Raw genomic sequence first — 15,743 nt, 5'->3', positions numbered from 1 at the left:
AGTTAGGAAGTGATTAACCTTTTTATTGATGTTGTGTCATGAAAATGCATATCGTACAATTTTTTTTTTTTTTTATTAAATGAACATGGATTTTTCTTGTTATACACTTAAAAAAAATTAAGAACTTAATTTATACTCAGGCTGCACCTAGCAGTAGGACATAGTCTCTGCTGGTCCTGTAGTTAGCATACATTCACCCTCACTCATTTTCATTACACATGCTTTTTATAGTCAATTCATGTGTGTGTGTGTGTCTAGATATTTTTATTTATTTTAATAACTATCTTTTATGTTAATATCATTGCATTTTGTTTTCAGTTGACATTTGGTCAGTTGGGTGCATCATGGGAGAAATGATCAAAGGTGGTGTTTTATTTCCTGGTACAGATCGTATCCTTACCTTTGGTCTAGGATGTAGTTGTAAAAGGTCAAAAGATACTGCAGCAATATAGTTCCAGATTAAGGTGGTTCTAATTGTTAAAATACTGGTTTTAAACTGCCTTTTCAAAATACAATTTGCAAGTTCATTATTTTGGTTCCAGGAAGCTGCAAAATTGTCTACAGTTCTACCATTTAAAGCAAAACCACAACACAGCATTAATGTGTATGACTGTCTTTAGAGATTAATATTAAGCAAGATGAACAAAATATACCACTTGGGCAAACAGGCTTATTTTTCCTTTCTCCTTTTTTTTTTTTTTTTTTTAACTCTTTTTTTCTTTTTCCAGTATGATACAGTGTCTATCCGTTGCTTTTGGATGTTATCACATTTAAGACAGATTTTTTTTGTTTGTTTCTTTGTTTGCCTAGGTTGTGTTTTAATGGTTCACCTGCATTGGTTTTTGCTTTGGAGATCATTTTTATGTAATAACTTACAATATTGTTTAGTACCCAAGTATGTTAGCAGTTATTATTCTTTACATTTTATAGACAAAGTTTACAAAAAATTCCTAACCAGCTTCATTAGTTACACTCTGGAGTTTTGTATTTTTGTATGCAGAAATGATCCTGCAAACAGCCTTCGGAAATATCTGGCCCTTCTGTCTTTCTGTTCCATAAATGGCTTGGTGGTATCTGTATGGGTTTTCCTGTGAACAATACTTCAGACAAAGGGTCTGTTCCAAGCAATAAAGCTGAAACCTCTGGATCATCGCTCAAATTAGTGGATCTAATTGGAGTTGGTCATGTGGTTTGTTTTACTAGTAGTTACACTCCAGTTTTTTAGATGCCATCAGAAATATTTCCTGCTTTTACTGCAGGTTAACCCTTTAATAACTGATATAGTACCATTTAGGGATGGAGACTGGGTAAAGATTATGAGGCACGGTGAGGAGGGCCAGGGCATCCTTACTTTCACACAGCTCTGTCATTGCATGAGCTGCACCATGCTTAGCTTTATGTATCTGGTTTGCTAGCATGGATTTTCAGTTTAGGCTTGGTGCCATACAATTTAAATACTATTTTTTTTCAGGGCCTGTACTAAAGCACTCTAGAGCTTGAAAATCCTTATATAAAGTCCTGCTGTTAAGTTTGAATAAAATGAGAGGGCCTGCTACATGTGGCTGAAGGTTTAGGTAGCCCAGTACCCCGTCTTTGATGGTAGCCAAAGAGAGAAAGTTGGGGAGAATATATGAATGAGATAAACATACATAAAATTTTAGCTGAGCTCTCTCCCAGCATCTAACTAACTGCAACTAGGAATTCATGAGCCAAACATTTTTTTTTATTCAGTAACACATATTAAAGTGCTGCTGTGAACTGGTCAATCTCCCCTTTACCTTGTATAAAATTTTCAGTTATGTTGCTTGCTTGTCCTTGAAACTCTTTAACTTCTGCATTTAAGTCTCTGACAGAATTGTCATTGACCTGTGTGGGCCAAGATTTCATCCTTTGTGTGTCCACTGGTGCTCGGTGTTGAATGTTGTTAGTGAGAGATCACTAACTTGGGAGAGTCCAGGACTCGGTTGAGGTATCAAGATGAGAATGAAGGACAAAGCACCTATACTGGTAATTCTCACGAGTGCCTTGGTGATGTGTAGTGGCTTGACTAGTGTGAATACATGTTCAGGTCAGGAAGTGAGTTCTTCTCCAGAACCCAAATAATGTCATTATTTAAAAGACTCACAAAATGTATTAAACAAATTTAATTTTCTCTGTTTCTCAGAAGTATATCCTTTGCTGGTTAATTATGATTTTGAGTAAAATACATGTTGCCTTGACTATGCTATCATAGTCTTGCTTTGTTTCACCGTTTTCTCTAAGAAGGTAGTCCTAATTAATGATGATGAACTTGATAATATGTTATGATTTTCTGTGTTTTCTCTCTGTTGGTTATTTCATGTCATTTTAACATAACTTTTTAGCTGAAAATTAGCACAGTGTTTTTCTTAGCTGCGTAACCTTAGATATTGATCAATGGAATAAAGTTATAGAGCAGCTAGGAACACCATGCCCTGAATTTATGAAGAAATTACAGCCTACAGTGCGAACTTATGTGGAGAACAGACCTAAATATGCTGGATATAGTTTTGAAAAACTCTTTCCGGATGTCCTTTTCCCAGCTGACTCTGAACACAATAAGCTTAAAGGTAAGGTCTATCTTCTGTGTGCTGTATATTTCAGAAGTTGTAAAACTCTGATATATTGAACAAAAATCTATTGTGGTTTTGTTCACTATAAAATCATCCCACTAAAGATTTAAATATTGCAATATTTATATCATGGGAGTGGATGAACATGCTGGTGTATGCTCGCCTCCACTTTCTCATCTCTGAAACAACTCCTATTCTGGAGATACCTTTATAAAGAAAAGTAAATATATATATATTCCTCTCAATGACAGATGCCAACATGATTTAGAGAAGAGGGAGGGGAAGGTGGAATAGAAGTTTTGTAGGCAGAGCAGATCTTCTTTCTCTATGGATTAACATAAAGGTTGTATATTCATAATATATATTTAGCCTGTAGATACTGAAATAACTTACTTGTTCTAAAAGTCACTTGCTCAGTGGAGTCACAGACTCACCATGTTTTCTGTGAATAATAGTACATGACAGTTTTCTCCCTTTAAACTGAGAGGGGTAGTAGGTGCTTACCCACTGCTATTCCAGACAAGGCTGTGTTGCCAGCTGAGTTATATTTCACATAAGGATGTCACACCAAGGGGCTCTGTATGCTGAAAATGTGTAGTGAAACATGTCCAACCCCTTTCCGGCCTATGTTATTTTCCAGTTTTCTTTTTTCCATCAGATGGGCCACTTTTCTAAACCCCAAATTATGTGAGGGCTGCATAGATGCTAAACTGAAACTTATTTATGCCGGGTCTTTTCTCCTTACGAGCTTTGTAATACTTCATTATATGCATTATATATGGCACTAAATCTAAAGTCTAAATAGAAAATTTCACTTTTGCAGCAAGTCAAGCAAGGGATTTGTTATCAAAAATGCTGGTTATAGATGCTTCTAAAAGAATCTCTGTGGATGAAGCCCTGCAGCACCCATATATCAATGTTTGGTATGATCCATCAGAAGCAGAAGCTGTAAGTTCTTGGTTTAGGTCTCTGATTAGAAAGGTGCTATACTAAAGCAAACTTTTGATGGTTGATATAACTACTTGAAAGAAGATTATTGCATGATCTGCACATTTTACTAGAAGCTTAATTGAGCTGTAATAATTCTTATTGACATCAATAGACATGTTTATTAGAAACAGAATGGGGAATTGGCACAAACTGAAGTGCTTGTATCTCTGTGTGTGTTCGTGTGTAATTGCATATAATCTCCTTGACATGTAGTAATGCATCTGAAATCTTTTATATAGCGTTCTAATTTATCGAGCTTCAGTTCTTTCAGTGTGGTATGATTGCCCTTAATAGGGTTCTGAGGTATTTACTCCTGGGCGAGAGGGTGAGAGAAATACTTTAGTTTCTTGTAGCAGTTAATAGTACTCTTAAACTAGAAAATAAGTGTTTCAGCAAAATCCAAATACAAGATCCTGAGCTTTCAATTATTAACACTAATTAACGGAGGGATTAACTGAAAATTTTTCTTAAACATAATTCCAGGACAGTTTCAGCTTATGAGAAAAGTGTAATTTTTTTAAAAAAGAAACATGGTTGATGACGGCCCACTAAGAATAGAAAAAGATGCTTGATGTAAATGAATTCTGCTGATCTATAATGGCTAAAGGGAAAATTTAGTAATTAAGAGTAAGTGGGTAAAAAGGGCTGCTTGGGTGGGAGACTGCTGTACTTGGGACTTTTACCAGTCTGTTCAGTTTCTATTTTAATGCTTGCAGTAATGCAAGAAAATCTGTTAATCAGAAGAACTTTAAAACATGTAGCAGTATCTAGAAAATAGGCCGAGTCCAAGTATGAGAGAATATATGACCATGTAAATACAGTATTTTAAAATCAGGTACATATTCTGAGTGCTTACATTAATTTTTCATTTATTCTATTTTTGTATCCCTTTTGACTGCTTTATCATGAGTTAGTTTTGTTTTTCAGCCTCCACCAAAAATACCAGATAAGCAGTTAGATGAGAGGGAGCATACGATAGAAGAATGGAAAGGTAAGAGGGGCATTTTAACTATAATGAGGCTTTTGGGAGTGGCCTGGGCCTCAACATTTGCTGTTCTTGAGGTTCTTCTGAGCAACCTAATAGTATGTACTTAAACAGCTTGGAATGGCAAGGGAATAGATCAGTGCTTCGCAACATCTTGATTGTTGGGACCCTAAAGAAGTGTGCTGAACCTCTGTAGTGAACTTACGACCTGCTCATTTCAGTCACCTTTTGCAAACCATAAGGCAGTGTTTTTAGGGAGGGTGACTCTTCCGGACAAACTGCTACAGCTGAATAAGAGGCAGGAGGTTGAGAAGTGTAAGTCTGAAGTAGAAGCACTAGTCTTCAAGTGAGCATATTAGCAATAACTGTACACTTTTAAATCAAGCAGAGGATTTGAAAGAAGAAGCAATAAGGTGTGTTAGTAATGGGTGAGATAGTGAAGCTACAGCTGGTAGGGGAGATGCTGATGGTTATCAGCTGTGGGATCCTGAGAAAGTAGCTGGGGTTGAGGTGTGGAATGGATCATAGTATGACATAAGACTTGTACCTCCAAGAGCATGATCTTTAGTGTTCAGTACCGGTTTAGTATCTGTATTTCCCGGTCATATACAAGGTGTAAAATAATAAAGGGGAACATCTCTGTTACTTGTAAAGATTGTGTTTAATTTTGAAATTGCTTCTAAAAGGTTTGGTGTTATTGCAGAAGTTCTAGTGCTAAGAAAAATTGCAGATACAGACCGCTGCGCAGGCTATAAATGTTGCATTTAAGCAAGACTTTAGTGCATTGAGCAATCTCATACTTTGTACTGTAGAGGTGTAGAAAGACCTGTATAACCCTTTTATCTTCAGAGGAAAAAAGCAAGGAAAAGGCTTCATGAATAGTTTTTGACAGTTTCATTGGGTCGGCTGGTAATGGACACAAGTCTGTAAAATCTAGTACTACCGCACTTTTAAGTTGCCTTCTATTAGAAAAACTGAGTTTTAATTGTACAGGCAGAGATAGGGAGAATTGTGGAAATGGTCTTACCGTCCTCCTTCCAAGCAAAGTTATTTTGCTTTTGAAGCAGATGTGCTGAGAGCACTTCAAGCAATTTGGAGTTTACTTTTGAGACTCTCAAAGCCCTTGAAATTATAATTCTTAAATGCTTTTTTCTTCCAAACTCTTCGTGCATTGCATTAGTTTGCCAGTGACAGATTGGTAGTATTCTGACAGTCAGTTCTTGGGAGTTGCACTTAGCATGCTTAGTCTTTTCTGGGTAATAAGCTGCCATTAGCCTAGAAACCTTCTGGCCAGTACACAGGGTATATGATTGATTCATGTTACAAGCACTTCTAACCTGTTTAAGGATGAGGAACTTCTGTAACTGGAAGATAAAGTTGCTGCTTTCATTTGGAGTAGCTGCTTATATGCCAATATTGTATTCCGTTTCATGGTGATCTGGACCTTTAGATGTTCTTGCTGAGGAAATTGAGTGGCAAATGTGTCTTGGGAGGATGGCAATGCTATTTGGGCTTGTTCCTACCTGTTCCTTTAAGATTGCTGATCGAGTTTATCTGTACCAAAGAAGCCATTGATGGAAACTGAGTGGTCATTAAGACTTGGTTTAACCTCAGGTCCCCAGGCAGCCTGGACAAAAGAGTCTTAGAGCAATGTCATTGTGTTCTCAAGAGTGCCAGGTCATTGTAGGTCCAACAGGAAAGAATTGTACATTTTTTATATCACTTGCCAGTTGTTCTGTAGCCTACAGCCTGTTGTTGAAAACTAATTCTGAACAGTAATAAACCTGTGAAATTTAAATGTACATTTTAATAGCAGATATATTATTGATCCAGTCTCGGGCTTGCAAACTCATTTTTTGCCTTCCCTTCTCTACATTTTCAGAGTTGATATACAAGGAAGTCATGGACCTGGAGGAGAGAACCAAGAATGGGGTTATACGTGGACAACCAGCCCCTTTAGGTTGGTTACAATAAAAGCACAGTACAAAGCTACGTTGAGTTATAGGTTGGGAGGGAGTAAAGCTGTTCAACACATTCAGTAGTAACCTAACTCAAAAATATGGCTCTTAAATGACCTCTTGAATTCTTTTTGAGATATTGCTTATTTGAATGAAATGTATGTTGTTGACATCTCTTTTTAATAATCTGGTAAATTCCTCTATTATTGTCCCTGTGTAACTGATGCTTCATTCATTTCAGCCCTCAAGAAACATCTTGGTATGTACTGCTACTTTATTGACATAGTCGGGTTAGACGTGTAATGAGTAGCTGGTACGGTTTCAAATAAGAATATAACCACTACTTACATCTATTAAGTAATGAAACGGGATTTCTATGTTGGAGACTTATGGAACGCTTTCAGAAACTTGCTGAGTTTCAGAGAAAATGTGCCCATTAATTGACCATTGATAAGACTCTGTTTGTGTTGTTGAAAAATGATGGCAAAGTGCCGACTCTACTCAGAGTTCACTGAAGTCCAGACTCTGAAAAATCACTGCATACCTGAGGTTGAATTTATGTGATGTGGCCGGACACCAGCTGTTGCCCAGCCTGAAGGGGAGGATCTCATGGGAAGAAAGCAGGCCCCTTCTTTCTTTATCAAAATATGTAGATATATTCTAGCTTTTGGTCTCAACATTTTGTAGGGCATCTTAGCTCTGGCTTTATGCAGTACTGTCTCTGTGATTTTTAGCCTTCAGCCATTAACATTTACTGTAATTTGACAGGTGCCATGCTGTGTGAGTTCAGTAGTTCTTGACATACCATTCATTAAGCCTCACATTAAAGACACGTGGGTTTTATTGAACTTGACAATGAATTGAGACACATCTCTTCAAAGTTGTGGAAACAGGGGAAAGTAATGACTATTAGGAAGAGACAGGCTAATGCAAGTACTGAACTGTGCAACTGTATCTGCAACTGATTTGCTGTTTTGTTTCTCATAGCACAGGTGCAGCAATGATCAATGGCTCTCAACATCCATCTTCATCGCCATCTGTCAATGATGTGTCTTCAATGTCAACAGATCCAACATTGGCCTCTGATACAGACAGCAGTCTAGAAACCTCAGCTGGACCTCTGGGTTGCTGTAGATGACTACTTGGTCTTTTGGGGGGTGGGAGGGGGGTCCTTTTAGTCATTAATAGGGCACCTTTAAAATTTGGTGGTATTTTTGAGTGTTTTTTCAAAAAATAATTGTAGAATTCATCATAAAGTGCTGTAATTTTAAACTGTAAGTTGTGTTAAAAGCAGCCACTTTTTTTTGCTGTAATTAACTGTAAAATATTAAACCTGATAATTTTTATTGTGGTTTTAAAATCTGCATATTTGCTTTACTATTATGCTGCTGATCTTTTTTTACTGAATTTGTAAGATTTGTTTTATCAGAGCACATATTAATGTTGTGGTCCTTACCATATAATGAATTATTTAAGATTTTACAGGTTTTCAATTTTTTAATTAGAATATATTCCAGATGTTTTGTTCATGATATCCTTCAAAGTTTTATGCTTGGTCATATGTCTCTGTCCAGGTGGAGTGGGAGAGAAAATTCAGTGCAGCCAGCTGTAGTTGTGGGCATACTACTGTGGTGCTGGCAGTGACAAAATCCTCTTTTATTTTGGCCACATGCCTATAATACTTCAGCTAGAGCAACAACTAGTGAGTTTTTTTAGAGAGACAGTATACAATCCTTTGCAAAGTAACCTCATCTGAATGATTTTATGAACTTAAGAAAGCAAATCATATCTTGAAAGCTGCAGAAATATCTAGCCTAACAAAATAATGTGATGTTTTCTGCAGAGTTGTGGCATGCCAAATCTTGTGATCACCATAAAACATGAGGATACTTCATGAATAATACATTGAAATGCCAATAAACTGTTTACTTCTAGCTTGTAGCCTGTTTTTGTACACACAAAACAAAGTGTGTCCAGGATGTCTAGACTGCCAAGAAGGAAAAAGAATATGCTGTAGCTATACTTTCATGTAATATGTGATTCTTGAGAGTTTTGTTTCTTACTAGTTTTGTCTACAAAGGCGAGTGCTTTTTGGGTAGAAGAGGGAATGACATGAATGCAATAGGGGCAAAACTTCACCTGTTCTTTCTCCACCAAAAGTAACTGATTACTAAAAACCATTAAGTGGTAGGAGAACCTCAGGATTTCTGTAGCTAATGCATTAAGTGAGCAATATATGCCATCCAAAGGAGGGAGAAGTAGTGCTGTATAAATTAATATTAATCTCATTCATTTCACCATGAGACCAGTGTAGCAGAAATCTTAATAATGGTTCATTTTAAGTCATAAATATTCAGTAGTTTTCAGCACTGAAGCTCCAGGTTTCAATACACTTTTTAAACAAAAGATATATTGAAATATATAGAACAGTTACTAAATAGTCATGTAAAATGGTGCTGCTCCTTACAGAAGTATTTTAACTGTTTACATTTTATATTTACAAAATGATTTATGTATAACTGACTTAAGTTTATGTATGAGTTAATCATTCAGAATTTATTCCTTTGGAAAATGCAGATTTTTAGTGAAGATAGGCTGTATAATTGATTGCCTTGTGTAGATGCATTTTTTGTGTAGTGAATTAGAATGTGAAGAGGAATTTAAATTAGTAACGCTCACAAAAATGAGCATAAAAAGATACGGAAGTCTTGCCAGGCTCAGAGCATAAGCAAATAATGTAACTGGCTGTAGAGGTTATCCAGGAATGACTGATGCTTTTCAGTGTGGTTCCTTCTGCTTGTTGGGTTAAACAGGTATCTTTTTGAAGTTCTAATTGAAAGAGGAAAACTTGTCTTTGCAGTAAGTTTCAGAAGAATAGAAGTGATAGTAATGCTTCCACTATCTAACATGTCTTTTTAAAAAACATACAGGGTTACAAGGAATGGTAATGTCTCAAAGATGACTAAATTGATAAACTGCACAGTTGTTTTCCTGGCCTGGCTAGACTGCTGGTAAGTGCTGTGTGTGTGTAATTTTGCTTTCCTCACTTATATCTAATATTTCAATATTGCCTTTCTAAATCACATCTGTTAAGGCAATTATTTTTACAGGATCCTGCCAAACTGTGTATTACCTCAGAACAGGCAGGACATGTTTGGATTCATCTAGCACTGGCACATAGAAAATCTGCTCAAGTTGAACGGAGACCAAGAGAACAGTCTATTTTGTAATTTTTTATCAAAGCTTAAGCTGTGAATTAAGCCAAAATTTTTTGTCACACAACAGTACTCCATTGCTATATAAGGTCAAATGATATTCTGATCAACCCAGTGTGATGACGTTAAGACAGAAAAATCAACTTCTGATGCCTGCAGGTGCTGTTAAGAACAGAATTTGGTAAATATAATTTCTATTTAAATTTATTTTGGACCCCTCTGCATTGCAGTGATAATTGAAATATTTTGAAATGTTGAAATAATTTTTGCTATCACTTTCCAGTGCCCTAAAGAAAAATTGCTTTTAAAGTTAATATTGAGTGAAACAGTTACTAGGCTTTTACCACAGTGTCCTATCAGTAGTAACTTCACTGAGTTCATAATCTCTAAGGAGAACTGAGCTTTTCTTCTTTTAAGATAGAGTTAAAGTTAACAAATGAGTGAGACTGTCTGCTGCAACACATTGCAGTGTGAGTGAGCTGTGTTTAAATGGATTATTTCAGTAAGGTCAGAGTTTTGCCATTGGGGACCTAGAGTTCACTTTTGGCACCATCTTCATAGCAGTGTTACCTCTTTTGGGTCTGTTGGTTTTGGGGTTTTGTTTTGTTTTGTTTTTTTGCAGTTGCTTTCGTTTTAGGCACATTAAAGTGCTGACAGATTTCAAATACAAGATCAGATTCAGTAATCAAATTATCACAACAACATGCTAGTCTTAAGTTCCCTTTTTACTTGTTAAAAGATACAGCTATCTCTGAAATAATTTTATGCTGCCACAGATAGCTAGAGTTCAGCTGTCTTTGTCTATTGTTGTTAGATCATATACTATCTAATACATTGTATAATTTTATTCTGAAAGTATTAAGCTGTATTTTAGCCTATGATTGCAAAATCTTCTCATGACAACAGGCTTCACTGAAGTGCTTGCAACTTCCCTCTTCTAGGGCTGCTCCAATCCACTGGGAGTTTGTAGGGATTGAATTGCAGTGAGCTGTTTGATTTCTTATGTCAGGTGAGGTTAAAATTTGGGCAATAATAACGAGATTAATTTCCACCTTCTCTGGTCAGAGCTGTGGCAGGCATCAAGGATAAAATAGCTCCTCTCCTTTGGCAGAAGTAGGCTCTTCGAGAATTTGAAATAGGAGTGTTGGGGGGGAAATCAGTACTGTTACTGTGTGCTGTACATCTGCTCTGTGAAGTCTTTTGCTGATGGAAGACAGTGGGGTCAGAGCTGAGGTTTTTGTGTGTTAGTGTGTGTGAGAAGCTGGACTGCCAGAGAAACACCCCTCAGCTGAACAACCTTAGACCAGCCTGACTGACCAGGTCACCCCTATGGCATCCATTCTGCTAGGATGAACAGACGGAGCACTATTTCCCGTGTGGGTGGGGTTTTAGTTTTGAAGAACCTTAATATGTTACATGCAGTAGTATCTTTCTGGATAGGAATTCCAGCCACTACTACTACAAAGGTAGTGTCAGCAGGAATTGTTCAGTAAGCTCCAACACCCCCCCGCTCCCCACCAGCACATGGGTGTGAATTTAGGGGAGGATACGATGAACTGTATCTGAGGTGGCTGTGGCAATAGCACCCTCTGCTGCCTCTGTGCCCGAGTGAGTAGGGTGTTACTGATGTGGGTTTGTTTTACGGAGAGTTGCTTCTCTGAACACAGGCTATTTTGTTAGAGAGCAAAAATTAAGCACCTTGACAGGCGTTTGCATGAGTATAATGTCCTCCATTAATGTATTTGGCATTCATTTCAACATTGCATAAAGAAAAACAATCAGAAAACTAGTACAAGAGGATAGTTCCTTCCCAGCCAATAATACGAAGCGTGTGACATTAAATGTTTTTCGATTAAGATTATGGGGGAAAGGGGAGAACATGGTTCATCTTACACTTGGTCTTACTGTTTCAAGTTGCTATAGGAATTGAATTACTGTTTCTAGACATGTTTTTATTTGCTGTTGTAACAGCATGGACAAGCTGCTGTCAATTTATTTTTCTATCAGTTTTTTAGTTCTTACATATTTAGTTTGAGGACTGGAGTTGAAGGAGAGCTGTCTGCATTTTTCAGTACAATTAGGAAGGGGGTTTTGATGAAGAAATGTGATGACACTCTACTGCCTACCCAAATTTTCAATTCATTTAATTTATTCTTAGTTAAGGGCACTGGACAAAAGCAGTATTTTAAGTTCTCTCTTTCACTCCCTTCTCCTCCTCTTTAGCTATCTCTGCATTACAGAAGTATGTTATGATTCAGATCACATTGTGTTTCTACTTCTGCAGTTAAAAATTTAAGCTAGGTTTTCTTGAACTACCTCACACAAACTTTCTATGTTTCTTAAGTAAGCAAAGCCAACCCTTGCTATTGGAACTACACTGAATGTGAATAGAAAAATAAACCTATTGGCCAATGTTGAGACAATATCAGTAAGTATGTTTCTTATATATTTCACGTAAGATGTTAATGTGTAATATATAGCTTGTGTACAATAATGTACATCTAGAATATTGTGTTAGCTGTAAATTGGTGATTTTATTATTGTAGTTTGGTTTTGTAGGTAAAAACAGCTTACTAGTAATATCAGCTCATCCTTTACATTTTACAAAAGGAATAATTCTTGGTAAGCTTTGCATACAGATGAATTACTTTTGTAGGCCCAATATCTAGTCTATTTTTGAGAGTTCTTTAACTTTTATTACTAAAGTTGAGAAAAAACCCCCCCTAATTATTGTGATCATTCCTTCTGCCCCTTTTGAAGTATATTCTTAATTTTATTTTGTCCCAAGAAATATGAAGGGGAAGATAGACCATTAAAAATACTGGGGAAAACAAAGTTTTTTTTTTTCTTCCCCACATTTGATACCTTTTACTGCTTTTCCTTTATTCCCTCCAAATAAGCTGTTGGTGGGGCATTACTGAGAATGTTGTGGGTTTTTTACTTGGTCATGCCATAGGTCATTACATGTGCACCACTGGAATGTATACATTGTTATCTAGTATGTCAATTGGTTATAATGATATTTTAAATAAAAAAGAAAAAAAAAATAAGTTTGACCATTATGCATTTAGCACTTCTTCCTTGCTAGGCTGGAGTGGATTTCATGGATTTCATGATAAGGCTGCAATTGGAGTCTTATTACCATCAGTCCTTCCTTAGAATTCATCTGTTTTTAATGGTACTTAAGCTCCTGTCCTGCGTGTAAGCTCACTTGTGGGCAGAGTGACATGTTTCTTCCATTTCTCCATTCCCATGAGCTCTGGACGTGCCACAGACTGTTAATACCCAGTGTGTTTATGACTGCTGGGAGTCTATTTTTACTTCCTTGCTGCCAACTCTAGCCACCTTCTTTCTGGAAATACAGCTGCTGAGACCCTGCGTTGCAGAAAGAGGTAAGCCATGGGCTGTCTAGTGTATGAAAGCGTGAAGGGTCTGACTTCTGAAGAGCTCTTACTGGAGAGCTCACTTGGGTGCCAGGACCACTTCCTGCACTGGCACCTCTACTGTGGGGCTAAATCCTAACATAATGCATTTAATTGCCTTAAATTCCAGCAAATCTCAGTGTTTCTTTAAACAAAGAGCAAAGGTGCCCTTGAGTTGTGTTTGTCTTCGTGATGTTACCTTGTCTTTGTGTATGTTTTTAAGGGAATGGTACTGTGACCATGGGCAGTAGAGTACAGCCTGCTTTGTTTCTATGGGCTAGCTGTTTGTGAGGTGCTCTTCTAGGAATTAGGTGAGGCTTGGAAATGCTCTTTCTTATTTGCATATGTTAGCATAAAGTGCAGCTGATTTCAAGTAATACATTATTATAGAGCAAGGAAGCCTGAGACAGTCTTAACTCTGCCAGGGATTTGTCTGTGGGTGACATTCCATAGTGCTGCTAGCTTGCATGGAACTTGCTAGGAACTGTAGATAATTCAGTAAGATATTAATTTTCCTTTTCATATTTGAAATGCCATGGAGATGTACAGATTTTTTTTTGTTATTCTGTAATGCTGCTGGCTTTGGATCTCTGTTTTTGAACATATGCTTGTGTTGGGTTTCTTTCACTGAAAATTTTTTTACGCTTATTTTGCCTGCATAATACTAGAAGGGATGTTCCAGGCTGGGAAGATGCACAGGTGAACCTATGGTAAAAATGTGTCTCCCTAAGAGCCTTTTGTCATGTCTTGTATTAATACTGACAAACAAACCTGTATTTTGTAAATGCTTGCTAAGAAAGCTGGCACTTCAAACTGGGGGGCTGTAATAAGTGAAAGGTCTGCAAAATAAGGAGTGTGCTTTCACATCCGTGAAGTTGGCAGAAAAGAGAGTACAGAAACAGGAGTTAAAGCTAGGAAAGAGTCTGTCATTTTCCTCAAATAAGGGTGTAGTGTTCCATGAGGTTGTATACAACAATACAAGTGTGTTTGCATTTATTGCATAAGTGCCTGTGATGGGAAATTAATATTATGCTCTTCTTGCTGTGCTTTAGAGCTAACATCCTACTGTGGTGCGTTTTATCATGAACTGAGTAGTTTGCAGCTTCTTGCAGGCCTTATTTACTGCAGTGGATCATCTTCAAAATGACCTGAAATTTATTCCTCATGAACAAGAGGAATAGATGTTGCTAGAGTCACAGCTGTCAACTGGGAAATGGTTAGTGCCATTAATCAGTTTGAGTGGATACAGTTTCATTTGTAATACTAAAAAGAAGAATGAATGTTATCCAGGATGCCAGATGTAAGATTATGCAGCACAACAGAGCTAACAGGTGATCCTATCCTGGAGCTGAAAATGTGGGATAGGTGGGTTTGTTCCCCTGTTCGGCTATATGTAGCCGTTACCTAAGTTTAAATACTTAAAGGATTTCTAGAATTCCAGCTGCATTTGATTTCACTGAGAGTTAGCCAGCAATGGTGTTTAGTGCTTGTCTTGCATATTTGTTTTTTAGGTTCCCAGTCAGCATCTGTTCAGTTCTTAAGTAAGTTTGTAGTGTGCCAGAACTGAAGGGAGTAGTCTGCACTTGATATATACAGGACATAATGCAATATAAGTAGTTGAAAGGCTGTGGGCTGTCAGGATGGATATAGTGAAAGGTACCCATGTTGGGTGTAGGAATAAAAGAGGGCATTAAAATAAACTGGTTGCTACTCCTACTTGGATTTGAATGCTCAATTGAAACTTTCTTTTTATCAGCCCTGATGTTCTAATCGCAGAGAATTACTTACGACCCAGTTCAGGCCACTCTAATAATTAGGTTTATTTAGTGGTGACTGGCATGGTACTTAACACTACCTAACCCACTATGCTGTGCCAGCTCAAAGTCATTGTTACAACACTTGCTTCTCGCATTATGCATCTTAATGTTGCTGTTTTAAAGAGGCCATCATATTCCTTGCACGATCAGTCATGGCTATCAGTAATAATGCAAGGAAGGGGGGGGGGGGGGCAGGGTAGTGGTGGAAAAAAGATCAGGGTGATGCTGCTGCCTGTGGGTGGCAGGCTGCTCCTGCTGAACACCCAGGTACCTGCACCCTGCTCGCACCAGGCGTAGTAAGGAAATCCAGCACAGCTGGATATTGTGGCAAGAAGGGAGAATGTTTTGAAATAACTGAATTAACCTATCCACACAGCTTACCTTACCACCTTGCTTGACTTGTCTTAACCAGGAAAGATTAGGTTAAAATGTTTCTTTTTGCTTACTTTAAATGGTTTACATTGCTATAGGAAGGAGAAACATTACAGCGAGGTAGGAACAAGTTAAGTTCTAGAAGTTTAAATGTTGAAATACCTGAATATCTGTGAGGCGATGAGGAGAAGGTCAATATTGAAAGGTGTACAGTCTGCTGGTAGGTAGAAAAAGCCCATTCTAATGTTATTTCCAGAAAATTAGTTATATTCTTGTCTAGTAAGAAAAAACAGATTCAGGTCATTTTTTGAAAATACTTAAATAAAGCAAGCACCTTCACTACAGTCTCTACTTTCCCTTTAGCCAGTCCATGTTGTTATGGCACTTTTCCAT

At 37.4% G+C, this 15,743-nt stretch overlaps 1 protein-coding gene across 4 annotated transcripts in view; it reads left to right on the top strand.

Annotated features, from left to right (window-relative positions):
- The window catches only part of MAPK8 (mitogen-activated protein kinase 8), a 54,587-nt gene extending 41,798 nt beyond the window's left edge, over positions 1-12,789 (top strand). The window contains exons 7-12 of one of the 4 annotated variants that reach the window (XM_042791208.1): positions 319-390; positions 2,406-2,588; positions 3,415-3,539; positions 4,509-4,572; positions 6,449-6,526; positions 7,517-12,789. In XM_042791208.1, the coding sequence (XP_042647142.1) occupies positions 319-390; positions 2,406-2,588; positions 3,415-3,539; positions 4,509-4,572; positions 6,449-6,526; positions 7,517-7,662 (668 nt within the window). In that variant the 3' untranslated portion in view covers positions 7,663-12,789. The other 3 variants (XM_042791155.1, XM_042791251.1, XM_042791299.1) reach the window with 3 other exon arrangements.
- Positions 12,790-15,743: the final 2,954 nt, after the last annotated feature.

Source organism: Tyto alba, unplaced genomic scaffold (genome assembly GCF_018691265.1).
Source record: "Tyto alba isolate M040663 unplaced genomic scaffold, T.alba_DEE_v4.0 Super-Scaffold_1, whole genome shotgun sequence".
Lineage (NCBI taxonomy): Eukaryota > Metazoa > Chordata > Aves > Strigiformes > Tytonidae > Tyto > Tyto alba.
This window is presented reverse-complemented; position numbering and strand designations above follow the sequence as displayed.